General features: G+C 33.1%; 2 protein-coding genes across 2 annotated transcripts; one reads left to right on the forward strand and one right to left on the reverse strand.

The window, feature by feature from the left end:
- Nucleotides 1-1,930: 1,930 nt before the first annotated feature.
- On the reverse strand, nt 1,931-10,648 carry LOC118061583 (histidine--tRNA ligase, cytoplasmic). Its single transcript, XM_035075078.2, has 7 exons — nt 9,152-10,648; nt 8,278-8,457; nt 7,318-7,575; nt 6,270-6,404; nt 5,475-5,756; nt 3,669-3,809; nt 1,931-2,588 (listed from the first exon to the last, which is right to left on the reverse strand). The coding sequence occupies exons 1-7, from the start codon at nt 10,505-10,507 to the stop codon at nt 2,283-2,285; spliced, it is 2,658 nt and encodes an 885-aa protein (XP_034930969.1). The 5' UTR covers nt 10,508-10,648; the 3' UTR covers nt 1,931-2,282.
- A 3,473-nt stretch (nt 10,649-14,121) lies between these two features.
- Nucleotides 14,122-16,201, forward strand: LOC140956023 (uncharacterized). Its single transcript, XM_073411913.1, has 4 exons — nt 14,122-14,360; nt 14,430-14,994; nt 15,154-15,798; nt 15,905-16,201. Exons 1-4 carry the CDS (start codon nt 14,122-14,124, stop codon nt 16,199-16,201), a joined length of 1,746 nt encoding a protein of 581 aa, XP_073268014.1.
- The last annotated feature ends 1,739 nt before the right edge of the window (nt 16,202-17,940 follow it).

Genomic DNA, 17,940 nt, shown 5'->3' on the forward strand with positions numbered 1-17,940 from the left:
ATTATAGCATAAAAGGTAAACTTGAAAAAATAATAATGTCAAATTCCCAACCAACCAAAATAATTAGGGATAAAAATAAAAATAAAAATTCAACGAAAAAAGGGATCAATAAAAAAAATATAGATTTAAAAGAATAAAAACTAAATTTGAAACAAAAATAAAATAAAATCATGAGGGATAAAATTGAAAACAATTTCTAATTAAGAAAGGAATAAGAAAAAAAATATATAAATAACAATAAAAAGAATGAGGACCAAACTTGGTATAAAAAACAAAAAGTAAAGGGATGAAATTAAAAAAAAAATCAAAAAAGTATTTAAGACCAAATGCATTAGAATCAAAAGAATGAGGGCCTAATTTGATTCAATAAACAAATAACTAGACTTCTTTGTTTTTTTGCAATACCCAACATGTTTGTCAAAGAGGGAAAAGAGAATAAAGATGGAAGAAAAGATGTGCTGCCAGCACTCAATCGTTGCTCGCTTGGTGGCACACGCCTAACCACAATGATGGGGGTGGTGAGATACATCTACGTCACTCCATATAAGGCAGTGTTGAGAGTTTTCATGGCACGTTGCATAGCACGCGAGAACTGAAATTTTTATTATCCAATATATATACATAAAGATTCCAATTACCCATGACTCGACATGATAATTACAAAGATCTTAGAATAAAATAATAAAAGTGCCCTTAATTCCAAAGCCAAGAGTTTTTTAGGGGCGTTCAAGTAATTGAACTGTGAAAAAAAGTTATAAAGTCCAAAAAACCCCTTGACCTATATTAAATGTTTTTTGCTTCAAAGGTTAATTTAGTAATCATGCTATGCAAAAAAAATATAAAAAACCGCTTAACCCGATATAATTTTGTTATGACAAATAAGTCCTATAAAAATACCTTGTATCCCTCAAACAAAGTTAACAAAGTTTGTCCTTCAAAGATAAAATAGTAATTTAAATGTGTGAATCCACAGCAAAATATGTGTGGAGGGTAAAATTTCTTTTAATGTTTTTTTTTTTTAAAATAAAATTGTAAAACCCCTTGTGGAGAGGGAATTTTGGAATAGTAAGTCAACAGCCAACCAAGAAAGAGGATTCAAAGAAAGCACATACCAAAATTTCTAAATCACCATTCCTTGGAATAATTTGTAGACTGATTGGCGCTAATAGATTATAGGAGTTGATTTTTATGTTGTAAAATGTCAAGATTTCTATATCACAACTCCTTGGAATAAGTTTGTAGAAAAAGTTTGTACCATCCTGTGGGACAAAGATTGTCTATTCATGTTTTCCAAGCTGCCCACCTCAATTATTATTTTTATTCAAATCATTCACGTTTTGGACTTTGAATCCTTTCTTTTTTTCCACATATTTTATTTTTTTAAAAGAAAAACAAAATTAATACTAGATTAATTATTTTTAAAAATAAATCTATTGCCCTAAAAGAAATTATCATCCTTCAGTAATAGTAATATTCCACCATGCCACATGCATTCATCAGGCAGGAAGAGAAATGCTAAAACCGGTGCTTCGAGAAAAATAAAAAGCTTTCTTTGACGTGTAAAGTTAGAGAATCATATCTTGGTGAAGAACATGCAGCTAATTAAGCCATGATTTCTATTGAGCTGGTGTGGTGTAGGACCTGTCCCTGACCCTGAGCACCGGCCATGAGATTCAGCTTCTTCAGATTTGGTTTGACTTTTTAGGCAAGCACCTATCAGCTTACGGCAAGGTCACTTTGAAATAGTAATCAAGTACACTTTTCTCACCTAATTTAGTAGCCCTATAAAGAATAGTGGTCGTGAAACAAGGACCGTCAGCACGCAAAAAAACCAAATCTAACAAATTTAACCATGGGGAATCGATCGCACAAGTAACTGAAGCCATGAAAACAGAACAGAAACAAAAGGAAAGGAAAGGAACATTTCGCATCAGAGAACACTAAAAAAATCATTTCCGAATTTGAAATGGCCAGTGCAATACAGAATTCTGTTTTCAAGTGCAAAGAGATGCTCCTCTACATCATTCAACATCTTAACAAGTGAGGAAAACAAGTGAAGGGAAAGGTGATATTAAGCAAAAAATATACTCCCACGTATAAAAACAGTTATAATCTAAGTGATTTGGTATTTTTTAGATCAGAGGCAGTTACCAAATTGCAAAATTTGCCAAACTAATATCAACATAACTCGCATGGTATGGCAAACATGGTGAAGTACAAGTTGTGAAGCCTTGGAACGGAAGAGTGATTCAGTCATCCAAATTTTGCCCCATTCATGGTTTTCACAAGTTCAATCGATTCTTGACTTCATCAACGAAAGCACTTAAAGGTACCTCTTCCTCTATCTTGGTCTCAAGGTTCTTTATTTTTACCTTCCCTGTCTCCAGCTCCCTATCCCTGACGAGTACCATCCATGGGATTTTTGAATCATTAGCGCGGCTAATGATCTTATCAAATCTTGTACTGACAACAAATTCAGCTTTCAGCTTGGCGCTCCACAGCTTACTGGTCAGCTCTGCAGCTAGAGGTATTTTACTTTTGTTTCCCATAACGCCCAGCAGAACCTGGGTTTCAGTAGGCCGGGTTGTCTGCCAACACCAAAAACAAAAGGAGAAGAGTACATTAGTGCCTCCATTTTTTTCTGGACAAAAGAATGATGGTAGTTTCTTCAACATGGTGAGCAGATAAAAGTTTACCTTCACAAAACATGGATCATATCAAGTGTCTTTGAAAATAGCACAAGTGATTTAATTTCAAGCATAAGCAGAACTTATAACATGTCATATAATGGAAGAATGTGCCACATCCAGAACAAAATATAGAAAGAATAAGTGCAGAGTTTCCGTTGCAAATGAAGATTTTTTTCATGTCTCTGCCATGGTAGCATTAAAATGATTAATATATTAATTTGTGGCTTCTTGCGTTAGAAAAAGAATGTTACAGGTAAATATGACTTATTTGCACTAAAGGGTCTATTTGATATTAAAGTGTCTGCACATGTTCTCTGGGCCATGGAGAAGTTATCTTAGGATCAAAATCACGTCTCTCAAGGTATTGGGCCAAAAATTGGAGGTAGCTATAGAAAACACTCCCATGTTGATGATTGTTTGATCGATAGTCCTTGTACTTACAGATTGATGGTGAAAAAGAACGAACATTAAATATAACTTAAAGCATTAGATTTGGGGGCAGTAGGCAATGCAAAGAAAAAAAGCATTGATTGTGATGCGCAAGTGTTAGGGGGTGCAAATGTAGTACAACAATGAGGAATGAGGGAAAATTATGAAAATCAGAGAAATAGAATCTTATGATAAAATCAGTCCGTCCCTACTTTTCATTCTAATGTGAACAATCTCACACAATGGGGGAGGGATTCTTAACAAAAATCCAGACAAGTCTGCTACCTGGTTAAATAGATTTATTTGATGTAGAAAGAAAGATTCTAATTCTTCTCAAATAATAATGCCCTTCTCCAAAAAAATTGCTTATTTTATTAACATTCACTGAACTCCGACAGAGAAGTTTAGTAATCATATGATATAATATGTGGTCTCAATGATTTTTCACAACTGAATTCTGACACAAGTTCAACACTAAATGATGACAAATGAAATATTATGACCTTTTTACCCCAGATATGTAAGAATGACATGCAATGCTATTCTCACCTCATTCCGGTCCTTCTGCAGCTGCTCCATTATAGCAAATACTCGCTCGATGCCAAGACTAACCCCAACAGCTGGAACTGGTTTTGAACCAAACATTCCTATAAGGTTGTCATATCGCCCCCCAGCAGCAATTGAACCGACCTGGTGGAAAAAATATTTAGTAACCATTTAAATTTGAGACAAAATTGCATTTATTGACAATAAGGAAAATAATATTAAAAAGAGTCAAGTAGAAAAGAAGAGAGAGCATGTGTCTGACCAAAGAGCTACTTTTGGTATTTGCGATCATGATAAGTGCAATACACAACTCTGAATAGGCATGGGTGTGATTCCAAGAATCCCTTATATTTTCCAGGTTAATATTAATACCAAATCTAACATATCAAAATTACAAAGCATTTCACAGGCTCGAATGTAGCATGGGAATATTAGATGAAAAATGAATTACACCTTGCCCAAAACTAAATGGAACAAAGAAAAACAATTTCGAATTCACCAACTAAAAACAATCTCAAGCAATTTCATCTTGCCTTAAGCCCCAACCAATCAATGCTAAAGTTTCATGGCACTTGTAGAACATTCTAGTGTCAATTCCCAAGCTTAAAAAGCCAACCCAGCCTTCTTCCCTTCATGTTCTTCCAACTTTCTTAACATTCATCTTTTCATACTAAAATGAACTTCTATGAGGTCTACTCTAAACAACGCAGTTATGGAATGCAAAGTAAGAAGAACTACATATGCTTAACTGACAACTCCCAATTTATCATCACTTAGTTTAGAGTTCTGATCCCACTCTTAATCATTCCTAAGATTTTCAGATTTTTCCAGAAATTCTGAAAGCATAGATCTTAACACAAGGAACCAAATTTAATTAAAGCGCTTCCCAACACCAAATATTAAGCTCAAGTTCAAGACAAGATTATGAACCCTTGTCAAAGGTTGAATGATAATGTACCCTTTAGCGGAATCATTACTGGCATACTCTGAGCATCAGACACCCTATTTATAGATTATTGGAAGCTCATTTGACACAAGTGGGTTATCAAAAACTGGTATCTACAGATTTAATTTGCATTATAAAATTAATAGCAATTGGTCCATGGGTGAAAATCAATTACACAACTACTTTGAAATCATCATTGATCATATAACTCTACATGCATTTCTTTGGTTTCGTTTCTTTTCCCTTAACGAAGAAGATTAAGGAGTTGAATAAAAACCTAGCATCGTTAAGGATGTCAATATTCTCCCAAACTTTTCATAGTTAGAATATCCTCCAGATAATCTCGTGATTTTTACTGGATAATGAAAAAATTGAAATGGAACATTTGATCATTCCTTGAAAAGATTTGGATTGTTCGAAAGCAAATTATAACCACTGTCTATGAGGGCACACCTTTGACTCTATATTTTTATGAGAGCGCATTGACTAATAGAATTTGGAAGACAAAATGTTGACAAAAAAATTTATGAGTGCATCAATGAACTCCTTGCTAATTTGATCAATACCTTCACATCTCTATCTAAAGTTTATTTGATTAAAACTTCTCACTTGAGAGAAATTTTTATTAAGCTTTAATAATGTGCCATTATTGAAAATTATGCTGGGTTCAGTTATAATTCAGGTTCTCAATAATTTTCAAATAACTAAAATCCCACCCTAACTTTCTTCAAAGTAACATGCACTCAGTACCTCCTCAAGCATTAAAATGTGGAACTAAGAGAGTGTAAACAATGAATACCAACTTTACATCTAATATGAGATGGTAAAATTCAAGAAAAAGTGGCATAAAAATGACTCTTCACCTGTGTAGTCCCTTTAAAAACAGCTTCAAAAATGACTCCGGTATAATAATCAAGCCCTCTGGCAAGGCTTAAATCAAAAACCACTTTGTCAATGCACTTTGATCTTTCAAGAGCATCAAACAAAATTTCCAACTCATCCAGTGCACGACTAGAAGAAGCGTTTTGTAAAAACTCACTGCCTTCCTGTTTAAGCTTTGATAATAATTCCTTAGGAGAATCCTTTTCCTTCACAAAAGTACCAATTCTGTCAGCTGTCTCAACAGCTAACCCCTTCTCTTCCACCTAGAGAACATTTCGAAGGTCATATTGTGAAACAAAACAAATATTCATTTATCATGTCTAAACATACAATTGGTCTACATTTAATACAAAGAGAAACAAATAGATTAACAATAAACATTAATCAAGTGTAGCATAAAAGGAGCATAAAATAGATTCAAGATACTGATGGGAAATTTCTTATAGGGAAAAAAAGAAAAAAAATTCAAGGAAACAGAAAGGTGCATACATGGACATAAAATAATTAAAAAAAAAAAAAAACACTTAAACTATGCAAGTGCAAACATACCATCTACAAAGTAGACAATCTCAACACTGAAAATGCACTTCATTAATTTACAAAAACAGCCAAAAGAACCAACAAATAATTGCCAATCTGGCATGTTTCAGTCATAAATAAATGGCAATAATAAATTAGTGAAAACATGTCCCCTTACTGTATGAATAGAATATAAAGTCAACCAGCTACATATGAATATGATCAGATACATATTCAAGCTTGTCATATACCCTTACCATTTCTTTCTTAACCTGCTCAAATGATTGCTTGTCCAGTTTGTCAATACTTGAACAAATGGTTCGGAATTTTTCAGGAGGCACTCCACATATTTCCAACATACCATCCAACAACTTCCGATGGTTTAATTTAACCTGATTAAAAACAGATAAAGAACACCTAGTCAACAAGCACTTAGATAGACAGCTGGTGGTATCCTTAAATTGCAGGGTAATCAGCAAGAAGACAAGCCAAAGCAGCCAATGTGACAAATAAGGAAACAAAATAAAAAGGAGATCCTTAAGAATTTGCATGCCTGACAAATTCTACACCCCTTAAAGGTCTATCACCCTGTAGATAGACAGCAGGTGGTGTACTTAGTTGGGCTCTATAATTATTAATCAAGCAACCAAGCCAACTCTTGGCTGTTTTCAGATAACTTGTCTCTATGTAAATAAGAGAAGAATTCTCTTTTATAGAGATCCAACTTCTGGGGCATTGAAAGAACATCAGACACTTAACAACGAATTATTTGAGCCGTCAGCCAAATTCATCGACTTCAGCATTGACTAATGCAGGTGCAATCAAAGGCACATTTATTAGAATAATACTTATGGGTAACTAAGATATAGTTAGTGATAAATTTGATTAATAACTTTACTGTTTTTGTCAACATATCAACAACTTCAATTACATGCATGTTTAAAAATGTTAACACATTATTTAACTTTACCATTGACTAATGCAGGTAGAATCAAAGGAACATTTATTAGAATAGTACTTATGGGTAACCAAGATATAGTTGGTGATAAATTTGATAAATAGCTTTACTGTTTTTGTCAACGTATCAACAACTTCAATGACATGCATGTTTTAAAATGTTAACATGTTAAGTAACATCCTATAAAAGAAGACATATTGGTTCAATTATTGTAGAAAACTAGATGAAAGAATGTATGACCAAACAGTTAACATCTACATGGGAAAGAATGAAACCATCACAGGCTATATAAAATTCAACATCACAAGTACAATTAAAGAAGAGATAGATCAGCCAGCATGAATTACCTCATAATCTCCAATATCTAGCTCATCAAGCAATTCTGTCAAAACCTTCACTATCTCAAAGTCTGGTCCCATTTCTTCATATTGACCAGCAATATCAAAGTCACACTGATAAAATTCTCGGTATCTTCCTTTAGATGGGTTATCTCTTCTGTATACCTTAGCTATTTGATACCTTTTAAATGAAGTGATACCATTCATAGCCACATATCTAGCAAATGGAACAGTCAAGTCATACCGCAGAGAACAAAGCTCTCCACCCTGCAAAAGATTGAAAAATGTATTTAATTTCCCAATAATTCAAACCATTTTATTCATACAAATGATCAAATGAAGTAAAAACTAGTTCATCAAAAAACCAAACCAGCCACCGGGTAAAACCAAAGTATAGAAATGAAATAATTATATAATTATATAATGATGCAAATTCAATCAGAAATGAACCACTGCCCATGATTTGAAGAAACAAAAAAATAATCCAAAAACAGGCAATTAGAATCCCAAGAAAAGGGCAAAACTACAGTTTCGAACTGTAAGAACAAAATTTTCCATCCAAACTACTCCTTTTCAACAGAAGTTCCATGCATTAAAAACAAAAGGAAGAAAGAAAGAAAAAACAATTTGGAGATATTTCAATTGGGTAAAAAGTACATTAAAACAATTTGGAGATATTTCAATTGGGTAAAAAGTCCATTTTAACCACTTGGACACCAGCCTACAGAAACAAAGCTTGAAAGTTAAAACAGATTCACTTATACCTCACATTAACTGCAAAAGTCATTAAGCATATTAGTCCTGAAATTAAACACCACTTCACCTGTTTAATTTTCTTGTTTTGGCAGATGCATTAAAAAGGCTTAGATATACTCATTCAGAGAGACAGACACACAAACATAAGCAATGGGTATAACAATTACAGCAAAACCACAATATCAATTGTATCAACTAATAATCATATATTACCTGGTCAGCAAGATCATATATTAATTTTGAATCCTCCCCGTATTTTCCCATGAGAGTCTCTCTCAATTCAAAAGCAGGAGTGTCAAGGGAAGTGGCACCATGCCTCTTGAAAACATCTGCTATGATTGAAAATGCTCTTTCTCTTATCACCATTTGTTCATTTGCAAAATCACGAGTACCCTGATACATAAAATGATATGCACAAAATAAGACTGCTAAACAAAATAGGATTGCTAAACTTCATTCAAAGAAAATTAGAAGCATGATAACAGTTAGACTACAGAAACAAAAGATATCAATTATCATAAATAAACAGAACATTCAGAAGTTAATTGAAGTGTAGAAGGGAAAAAATGTCCAGATAAAAATTTTCCTAGCACAATAATATCCATCAAAATGGACAATAAAATGCCACTTCTAAATATATAATTACGAATACATCTATGCCCCTGCTATTGGATGGTAAAAATGAAATATAATCTTTTCAGATTTAAAAAACGATTAAAGTCCAGAGAAGGAAAAGCAACAACCATAGAGAATATCTTGAGCTTGAGTATGTGATAATACTAAGCTGTTCACTTTGTTTGAAAAAGTCGTTCTCGCATCCTGCTGCATAACTGACAATACCATAAAATCCCTAAAACGGCATATATAATTTTGGTACATAAATCCTAACTTGTTTCCACATTCAAGCATACACCTCATTTAAAAAGAATACTGTACTTTAAGTTATCAATTAAAAAAACGAAAAATATGGCAAATATGCAACTCAGAGAGAATTGGATAAAACTTCAAACTGAATCGCCTTTGAAAAATATGTCTAGTCTATCTATCCCAAGTTTCCCATGCCAAACCGTGAGGTGAAATTCATTACCTTCGGAAGCTTAGGAAGTCTTCTACTTTCATTTCTTTCAACAATCTCCTTCACTTTCTGCACAAATTCATCAAACTCTGGTTGCTTTGGGCTAAAAAAGGAAAAAAGATTCTCAACCCATTTCTCTATTATGTCCAAACTATCACCAGAACCCCCTCCAACAATCTGCAACCTATCTTTAATTAACTGCACAATCACGCTAGTCCCTTTCCCTAAAACAGTCTTCTTTTTCTTCTTCTTCTCACTTTTCTTGTCGACTTTTGCCTCCCCTCCATATACTTGACCACCAATTCCACTCATCAACTCAGCACCCTCAAGAGCAAAAAACGCAGTTATCTCCTCCCACGCAACAATCTTCCATACAATCCCCAACAAACCACACACCCCATACCCAAACATTACATAATCCTCCTCGACAAGCAAATCAGTAACTGCCTTGTATCCCTTCATCAAATCATCCCTGCTAGGACATTTCTTCTCATACAAACTCACCAACCCGCTACTCAAAACCTCATTCCCCATCACATCCAAATTCATTTTAACCCGACACAAACTACTCTTCCCCAAAAACAGCAACGCCACTGCCAACCCTGACACCGTGGTCCCCACTGCCTTTCCAGACCCACCGCTCGATCCTTTCACCCCGGAATTCAACTCAACTCGAACCATTGTATGCAACGCCTTCACCACCTCCCTCAACCTCCCATTAACTTTCGGAATTTCCGAAACCGCCTCACTCTCTCCTCTCTTATTCGAATCATACCCAACAAGCAAAACCTTCATATCACTCGCAACCGTAGCTGCCTCCTTATCAACAAACCCATCACCACTATCCACACCGTCAAACGACCTGACATCTGCTTTCACCGCCTCACACGACAACGCAGCAACAGCATCATCAACAACACCTAACCCCATCCCTTCATGATCCAAAATCGCACAAACCCCATACAATTCCGCATTGGATACCTCAATGACAAGTTTCTCCTCCTCAGTCACCTCAACATCCAACCCTTGGGCTTCACTTCCAAATTTATTCGAATTTAGGGTTTCTGCGATCAAATTAGGGAGAAACGTACGTACATTAGAGGAATTCGTGTAGTGAAGGAGCTTATTGAGGAGGACAGTAAGGTAAGCGCGAGTTGCAATTAGGTTCGAGGCTTTGTTGGGGGTTAGAGAGATCGAATGGAGTGGTTTCTGAGGGTTTCTGTTTTGATTAGTGAGTCTATCGAGTGCAGATGAGTCAATGCGTACCAGAGCGTGGCCTGTGGCGATGGTGTAGACGGAAGTGGAGGTTAAAGCAGAGCCTTTGCCTCCAATGGTGATTATTTTTAGCTCATCTCTACATGCTGCCATTGCTGGAGCTTTTGACCGTCTGAGAGAGAGGGTGTTGTCTTGAGGTGGTGTAATGGGAGGAGAGGGGTTGCGTTAGGGTTTTATTAGATTTTAACTGCTGCTTTATAATCTGTACGATGTTGAATAGTGGAGTGACTGATTCGTTACCCGCGTTATCCCGGGCCGAACCAAGCTTTTTTCAAGTAAGAAAGATGCTCAAGTAATTGTATCGTTTAAAAAAAAAAAAAAAAAACAAGAGGAATAGAAGAGTTGGATAATTGATTTTATTGGTGTTGATGAGCCTGATAAAAAGGAAATTTTCAATAAAAAATATCCAAAACAAAATATATAGTAATTAGAATAATAATGATGAAATTTAACATAAAAATAAAATAAAATAAAATATTGAGGAATTGAAAAACAAATTTAATTAAAAAAAAATAGTACTCAAAATAATAAGATTCAAATCTAAAAAATAAAAATAAAATTAAAGAATGATAAAATTGAAAAAAATTCCAATTCTATGAATTTTTTAAAATAAAATAAAAACTAATAAAAAAAGCATTGACCAAATTTAAAGAAAAAACAAATTAAAAGGCCATTTTCAAAAAATTATAGGGTCAAGCATGAAATTCAATAAGGATAGAGAAAAAAAAAAAGGGGAATAAAATAGATCGTCGATACTAAATTAAAGATTGGTTGGTTACACACGCAGTCTAGGGATAAAGAGGTCGTCATGATAATTCAAACAACACTATGAAAAATGGTGTTTTATTGCTAAATAACATTACACGTGCCACTCAAAAAACATTAACATAGCCATGCATGTATACATGAATAATACAGGTCATAAACATTTTAATATTAAATAACTTTTTATATCTTCTAAAATACCAAATTGTCTTTAATCAATCTTGATAACAAGAAAAAAAAAAACTAAAAAGCATGTTGATGCAAATTAACGAAAAATCTAGTTCAAGAGATATGTAATCATTTTACTTTGCTATTAAAAAGGAAAATTCAAAACAGCACCTTCACACCATTTCAATATTGTTTTGCTATAAAAAGTATGGTAGTTATTTTACTGTGAAAAAAATTATAAAAATATCTTATTATGTCAGGCTTCTTTTTTTTTTTTGGCTGAAAAGAGCAAAAACATTATTTTATTATTTTCATCCATAAGATCAATGAGTTTATAGCTACAGTGAATGTCACTATAATATTTTCTCTACCCATTTTATTTAATTTTTAAGGTTATTTTTTTACATCAAGTTATATAATTCAAAAATAAAATTTAATATTGATTAAAAAATAAATTAAAAATTGAGCTAATTTAAAATATGCTTATTATTGAATTAAAATAAATTTTAGCCATTAACTTATACACACACTCTCTCTCTCTCCAAATGGGGATCTTTTTATATGTTCATCCATGTCACTAGTCATTTAAAATTAAGTAATAACTACTAAAATCAAATGAAAATTAATAAAACAATTAAACCAACGGGAGTTAGTTTTACTGTTTATATAAATAAATAGTGAAATTGATTACTGAATTAGCAGTTTTTTCTTCTTCTTTTAATTTGTCCCTTTCTTTTATTTTATTTTTTATTTTTTTCAATTTCATTCTTCAATAGTTTTTTTTTATTTTAAATTTATCTTTATAATTTATTTCGGTTTGCATTCTATGAGGTTGTCGCAATCCCAAATCACCATTATGATATTTGATTTATATTCAATTTTACCAACATCTATTTTTATTATCGTATAATTAAGTAAATAAAGTTTAAGAAAAATAAAGTTACTAAAACCAATGGCGTCTATAATTCGGGTCAGGGTTTGGCGGGTTGAGTCGTGAGGTATGAGTTTATCTAATATATCATCATCTCAAATTTAAAAGAAATGTCATTTTGATTTTATTTTTATTTTTGAATTAAACCATGCTTTTTACCCGTCACTTGGATTGTCTTTGAACTTACCAAGTCGACTATATCATGTTAAGTGAAATTTTGCATAATTTAATTTTAAACTCGATCTAGGTAAAGAATTGATTCGAGAGGTTTCAAGATTGCCTTACCTTTAATAATAATATCAAATAGCTTTTGAGGATTCAAACACTTGTTTGTACCTTTATTTTTTTATATGATTCATAGCATAGCGGGAGACTATAAACTAATAATTATACTAAAACAATAACCATAACAGAATATTATCTCCTTTTGGAGAATATTTTTGTCTTTACTGTAATGTCATCATTTAATTCTAGTCTTCTGGTTTTTCTTTCCTTTTTCATTAATGGCCTTATATGGCTCTTTATTGATGATTTTGTTAAAAGGAGAACATGTCAAAGATTATATTCCTTGATGAAGAAGATACTAAAACCGACATTCAAACATGCTGCCTTTAAGGAGTTTTTAGAATTGTAGTGGTATTTTTTAAAATAATTTTTTACTTTAAAATATATTAAAATGATTTTTTTTTAGGTTTTTTATATCAGCATATCAAAATTATTAAAAAACTCTAATAAAAAATATCAATTTAATGTTTTTACATGCCAAAAACACTATTGAAAAACATCTAAAAAGATTTTAAAAGCAAGATTATTGTATAATGTAATTTTTTATCCCTTTCAAATATCCAAAAAAATATTTCAACAACAAAAAAGTTATTTTAGTCAAAAAGAAAAAAAGATATTTCAATACATATACACATATATTTCAAAAAAAACTAAAATAATCAAAGAAAAGTAAATTAAATGAAAAAATTACAATCAGAGGTGAAAATGGGGAAGAAATATTAAGAAAAAACTTGAAATTGGATAAATAATTGAAAATTGGAAAGTAAAAAAACCAATTTGGAAAAAAGGCGCCAACATTGAGGATCTAATTTAATAGCAATTAGGGGTGAAATTGAGAAGAAATCAAGAGAAAATAATTGAAATTAGCTAAATAACTAAAAATTAAAAAGCCAATGATGAAATTGAAAAAGGCACCAATATTGAGGGATATTTGTGTTGACCTTTGTGTCACATATTAATATTTTATGTATTATGTATTCTGTATGATGTATTCTTTAAGAAAGTAAATCTTGTTGTAAACATATCATAATTATAAATACTTGAGAGTTTGAATAAACTCTTAACATTGGTGATGTATTGTCACGAAGAAAAAAATCTTAAAAAGAAAAAAATTTCAAGTGGTGTAATTGCTTGGCATGGATTCATCTAAAACATTATATCTTTCACTTAGATTAATAAAATAGTATAATACTCAAGTATAGTTCATACTTGAGGTATGAATACATGTTTGTCAAACCACGTTAAAAACCAAGTTTGCAATCTCTCTTCCCTTTACTCTTTACTATAAGCACTTTAATTATATTATTGGTTATTATGTTATATGTGTTTAGTATTATTATTGTCTTAATCCTAGAACAACAATTTATATCAGAGTTTAGTTCTCACATATATAATATTCAATATAAAGGAGAATCTACCTCTAAGCCACTTTTCTTTGATGACAATGATTATGTCCATTGAAAAGCTAGGATTATATATCTTCATTCTATTGATTATTATTTATGGTTTATCTATTAAAAATAAACCTCACAAGCCTACTAAGATTAAAAATGATATAATGATTCCAAAACCTAGAAGTGAGCATACCAATAATGGGAGGAAGAGGGCATCCCCTGGATGTATTATTAAAATTGACTTCAGGAAAGCTTTTGACTCTGTTCAGTGGTCTTTTCTACGTCATGTATTGCTGTCTTTGGGCTTCCCTCCTCGGTTTGTCCGGCTCCTTATGCAATGTGTTGAGACTGCATCTTTCTCTGTTTCTGTTAATGGGAATCTATATGGTTTCTTCAAGGGGCAGTGTGGCATTCGTTAAGGAGATCCTCTTTCTCCATACCTCTTTATTGCTTGTATGAAATACTTTTCTAGGATGATTAAGCAGAGTACGCAGCACATTGATTTCAATTTTCACCCCAAGTGTTGTGCTCTAGGGGTTACCCACTTAGCTTTTGCTGATGATGTCCTATTACTCTGTCGGTGCGATACGCAGTCAGTTAGCATATTAAACCAGCAGCTTTTTGCTTTTGGTCGAATATCAGGCCTTGATATTAATGCTGCGAAGTCTTCTATATATTTTGGTGGTGTGGGGGAAAGTGTTAAGCTTGCCATCTTGCACCTTACTGGCTTTATGGAAGGGAGTTTTCCTTTCTGTTATCTAGGGGTCCCTCTAAGCCCTCACAAATTATTGGCTAGTCAATTCTCCCCTCTCCTGCAGAAATTGGAATCTTCTATTCAGAGTTGGATGCGGAAACACCTCTCCTACGCGGGTCACCTTGAGCTCATCAGACCAGTTCTGCATGGCATGGTCCAATTTTGGCTCAGTATCTTCCCGATGCCAGGTATAGTTATTACCAAGATCAATAGCATTTGTCGAAGTTTCCTCTGGTCGGGTAACTCTTGTTCACCTCACTTTGCTCTTGTCTCCTGGGAAAAGGTATGTCTTCCCAAGCAGGAAGGAGGCTTGGCTCTCCTAGATATCAGGGCAAGAAACAAAAGCTTTTTAGCAAAACAGCTACGGAATTTTCATCTTAAATCTGACTCTTTGTGGATTCGTTGGGTGGCACATTATTACCTTCCTCATACAACAATCTAGGCTGTGGGTGTGAGGAGTGTTTCATCGCCTCTATGGAAGTCCATTTGCACTCTCAAAAACCAGCTGGTGGAACAATGTGGAGGCATACCTGCTGCTATCACTACTCTTGAAAATTGGCATAGTGGTTCGGGGAGATTTCTGGTTCAAGCTCATGATTTCTTTAGGATTAAAGGTGAGAGTGTCCAGTGGGCTAGGGTGGTTTGGGAGGAATGGTCCCTGCCTCGAACCAGATTTATTCTATGGCTCGCTACCCTAGATAGACTCCGCACAAGGGACCGGCTCAGCTACCTTCCAATTGAAACTGTTTGTTCCCTATGCAGCAGTGAAGACGAGTCACACGCCCACCTATTTTTCAATTACAGCTGGACTTCTTTACTCTGGAATCGAGCTAAGAGCTGGCTTAGAATCTATCAGCCTATGTCTACACTTTCCAGTGCCATCAGAGGTTTGAATAGGAGGAGTAAAGAGCTGAAACTAAGAATGAGATGTGTATCCCTTGCCCTACTTGTGTATTTGATTTGGGATGAAAGAAACAGCTGCATCTTTGCACAGAAGTCATCCTCTGTAGATGCCACACTACGAAGATTCCAAATTCTGTTTTACACAGCTTTGCTTTTCCATGAAAAAGACCACTCTATTTACCATGTTGCTGCTTCACAACGAAGCTAGTCTCGTTGATTGCTACAATTGGATTTGTAGTTTTTTCTGCTCAGTTTCTGATTTCAGAAAGTTTAAGCTCACAATGTCTTAGCATGTTGATCCTGTTGTTTCTCCTTGTCGGCTTGCGGTTCCTCCTCTTGTTTTGTTTCTGTTTGGATGGCTGGTAGTTGCTCTTCCCCTGGTTCCCTTGGATGAGTCACTGTCAGCTGTTGTTGTTAGCTTGCGTGGTTGTTGCTATTCCAGCTTCATCTCCATGTCGGCTTGCGGTGTGCTGGTTGTTTGCTTTTGCTGGCATCGAGGTGTCCAATTTGATGATGCTAGGATAGCTGGCCGAGAGTTCTCTCTTGGCGTGATTAAGCTAGTCATCTGCATGGCTTTGATTGGCTAGAGTTTCACTTTGCTAGTGGTTGTTTGTTGGAATCGATGCGCACGTCCGCACTTCATCAAGGAACCCACTTTTGCCTTGGGCGCTTGCTTTTGTGTATGCTGATTCTAGCATTGTCGTTTTCCTTGTTGCTTTTTGCATTTAGGTTGTGATTTAGAGTTTTTTTCTCTTTTAAGAGACCTTGTTCCCTTTGACGGGTTATGTATGTTCATTTGTTCTGCTGATTTCCAGCTTGTTTCGTAAGCTTCGCTTACTACTTTTTGATCTATACAATACTTATATTTGATCAAAAAAAAAAAGAAGTTGTTTTTTATAGATGTTAAAGATACAAACACTTTATATTGTGTTTTGAGTAGAAATGAGTTTAATAGAATATCATCTTGTAAAAATACTAAGGATATATGACTTGCTTTAGAAGTAACTTATGAAGGTACTAACCAAGTTTAAGAGTCAAAAATTAATATGCTTGTACATCAATATAAGTTATTCAAAATGCTTCCAAATGAATCCATAACTAGTATGTTTATTAGAATAACTATTATTAATAGTTTGAATGTTCTTGGTAGGATTTATATTAATGTTGATATTGTGAGCAAAATTTTTAGGTCATCATCAAAGTATTAGGAAGCAAAGGTGACAACAATCCAAGAAGCTAAGAATCTCACCAAAATTTCATTAGAAAGAGCTTATTGGTTTATTAATGACTCATGAAATCACCATGGAAAAACAAGAACTGGAAGAGAAGACAAAGAATAATTTGACATTTAAACTCTTTTAGAAGATAATGATTGTTATGCATTTGAATGCTAGCTCTTTTATTTTATATTTTTCAAGTTTTATATATTGTACAAAAAATAATAAGTATAACATTTTTATTTATAGGGAAACATGGAAACTCTATAAATAGTAAAATAACAATTTTCCCTTAGAGTAATATCACATATTATTTCAGGATAATTTTAAAAATTTATTCAATCAAATCCTTACTTGATTCTAGTTCTATAATTATAATTTTCTAAATCAATTACATTCTAGTCTTAATTTCTAAAATTAATTTACAATCAAGTAACACTTGATTAATCATCCCAATTTAATTTTGACAAATTATTCTTATGTATGTAATCCAATGGGTTCTCTAATAAGTTGGCTAAAATATAATTCACTATCCTAAATAAAATAGGATTTAAAAAATTTTAAAAAATTATTATCAATTCAATAATTGATTAATTTATATTTTAATATCAAATACAATGTCTAGAAACGTGTCATCAACAATGTTCTAATTTAGATATTATAACATAAAATATATTTACTCTGCTAAATCATATTTATTCTCAACACCATAATAATTGGTCTTTTGAATGAAAATTGAAACTCTTTTTAAATTTCATTCCACCTTTAATAAGGATTTACATCTAATATTATTTGAGAACATATGAAATATTTTCTCTAATTCATCTATGGTGATGAATTATCTCTTGATTATTCAAATATCTTCATATAGTTCATGTTGTACCTAATAATTGCTCGTTTGTTACCCTTGATTAAGACAATGTGTAGTAGGATCAAAATATAACATTATCTAAATAAAATAACTTACTGATCTGAAGTCTAATGATCACTTAAATAGCCATCACATGAGTCTTTCCACATATACAAATAATCTCTATATATTGAATTATCATGCGGGTTAGTTCATTGTACATGTCATCTGACAAACATGTACATATTAGTTCTAGGTT

The sequence above is a fragment of the Populus alba genome, chromosome 10 (genome assembly GCF_005239225.2).
Source record: "Populus alba chromosome 10, ASM523922v2, whole genome shotgun sequence".
Lineage (NCBI taxonomy): Eukaryota > Viridiplantae > Streptophyta > Magnoliopsida > Malpighiales > Salicaceae > Populus > Populus alba.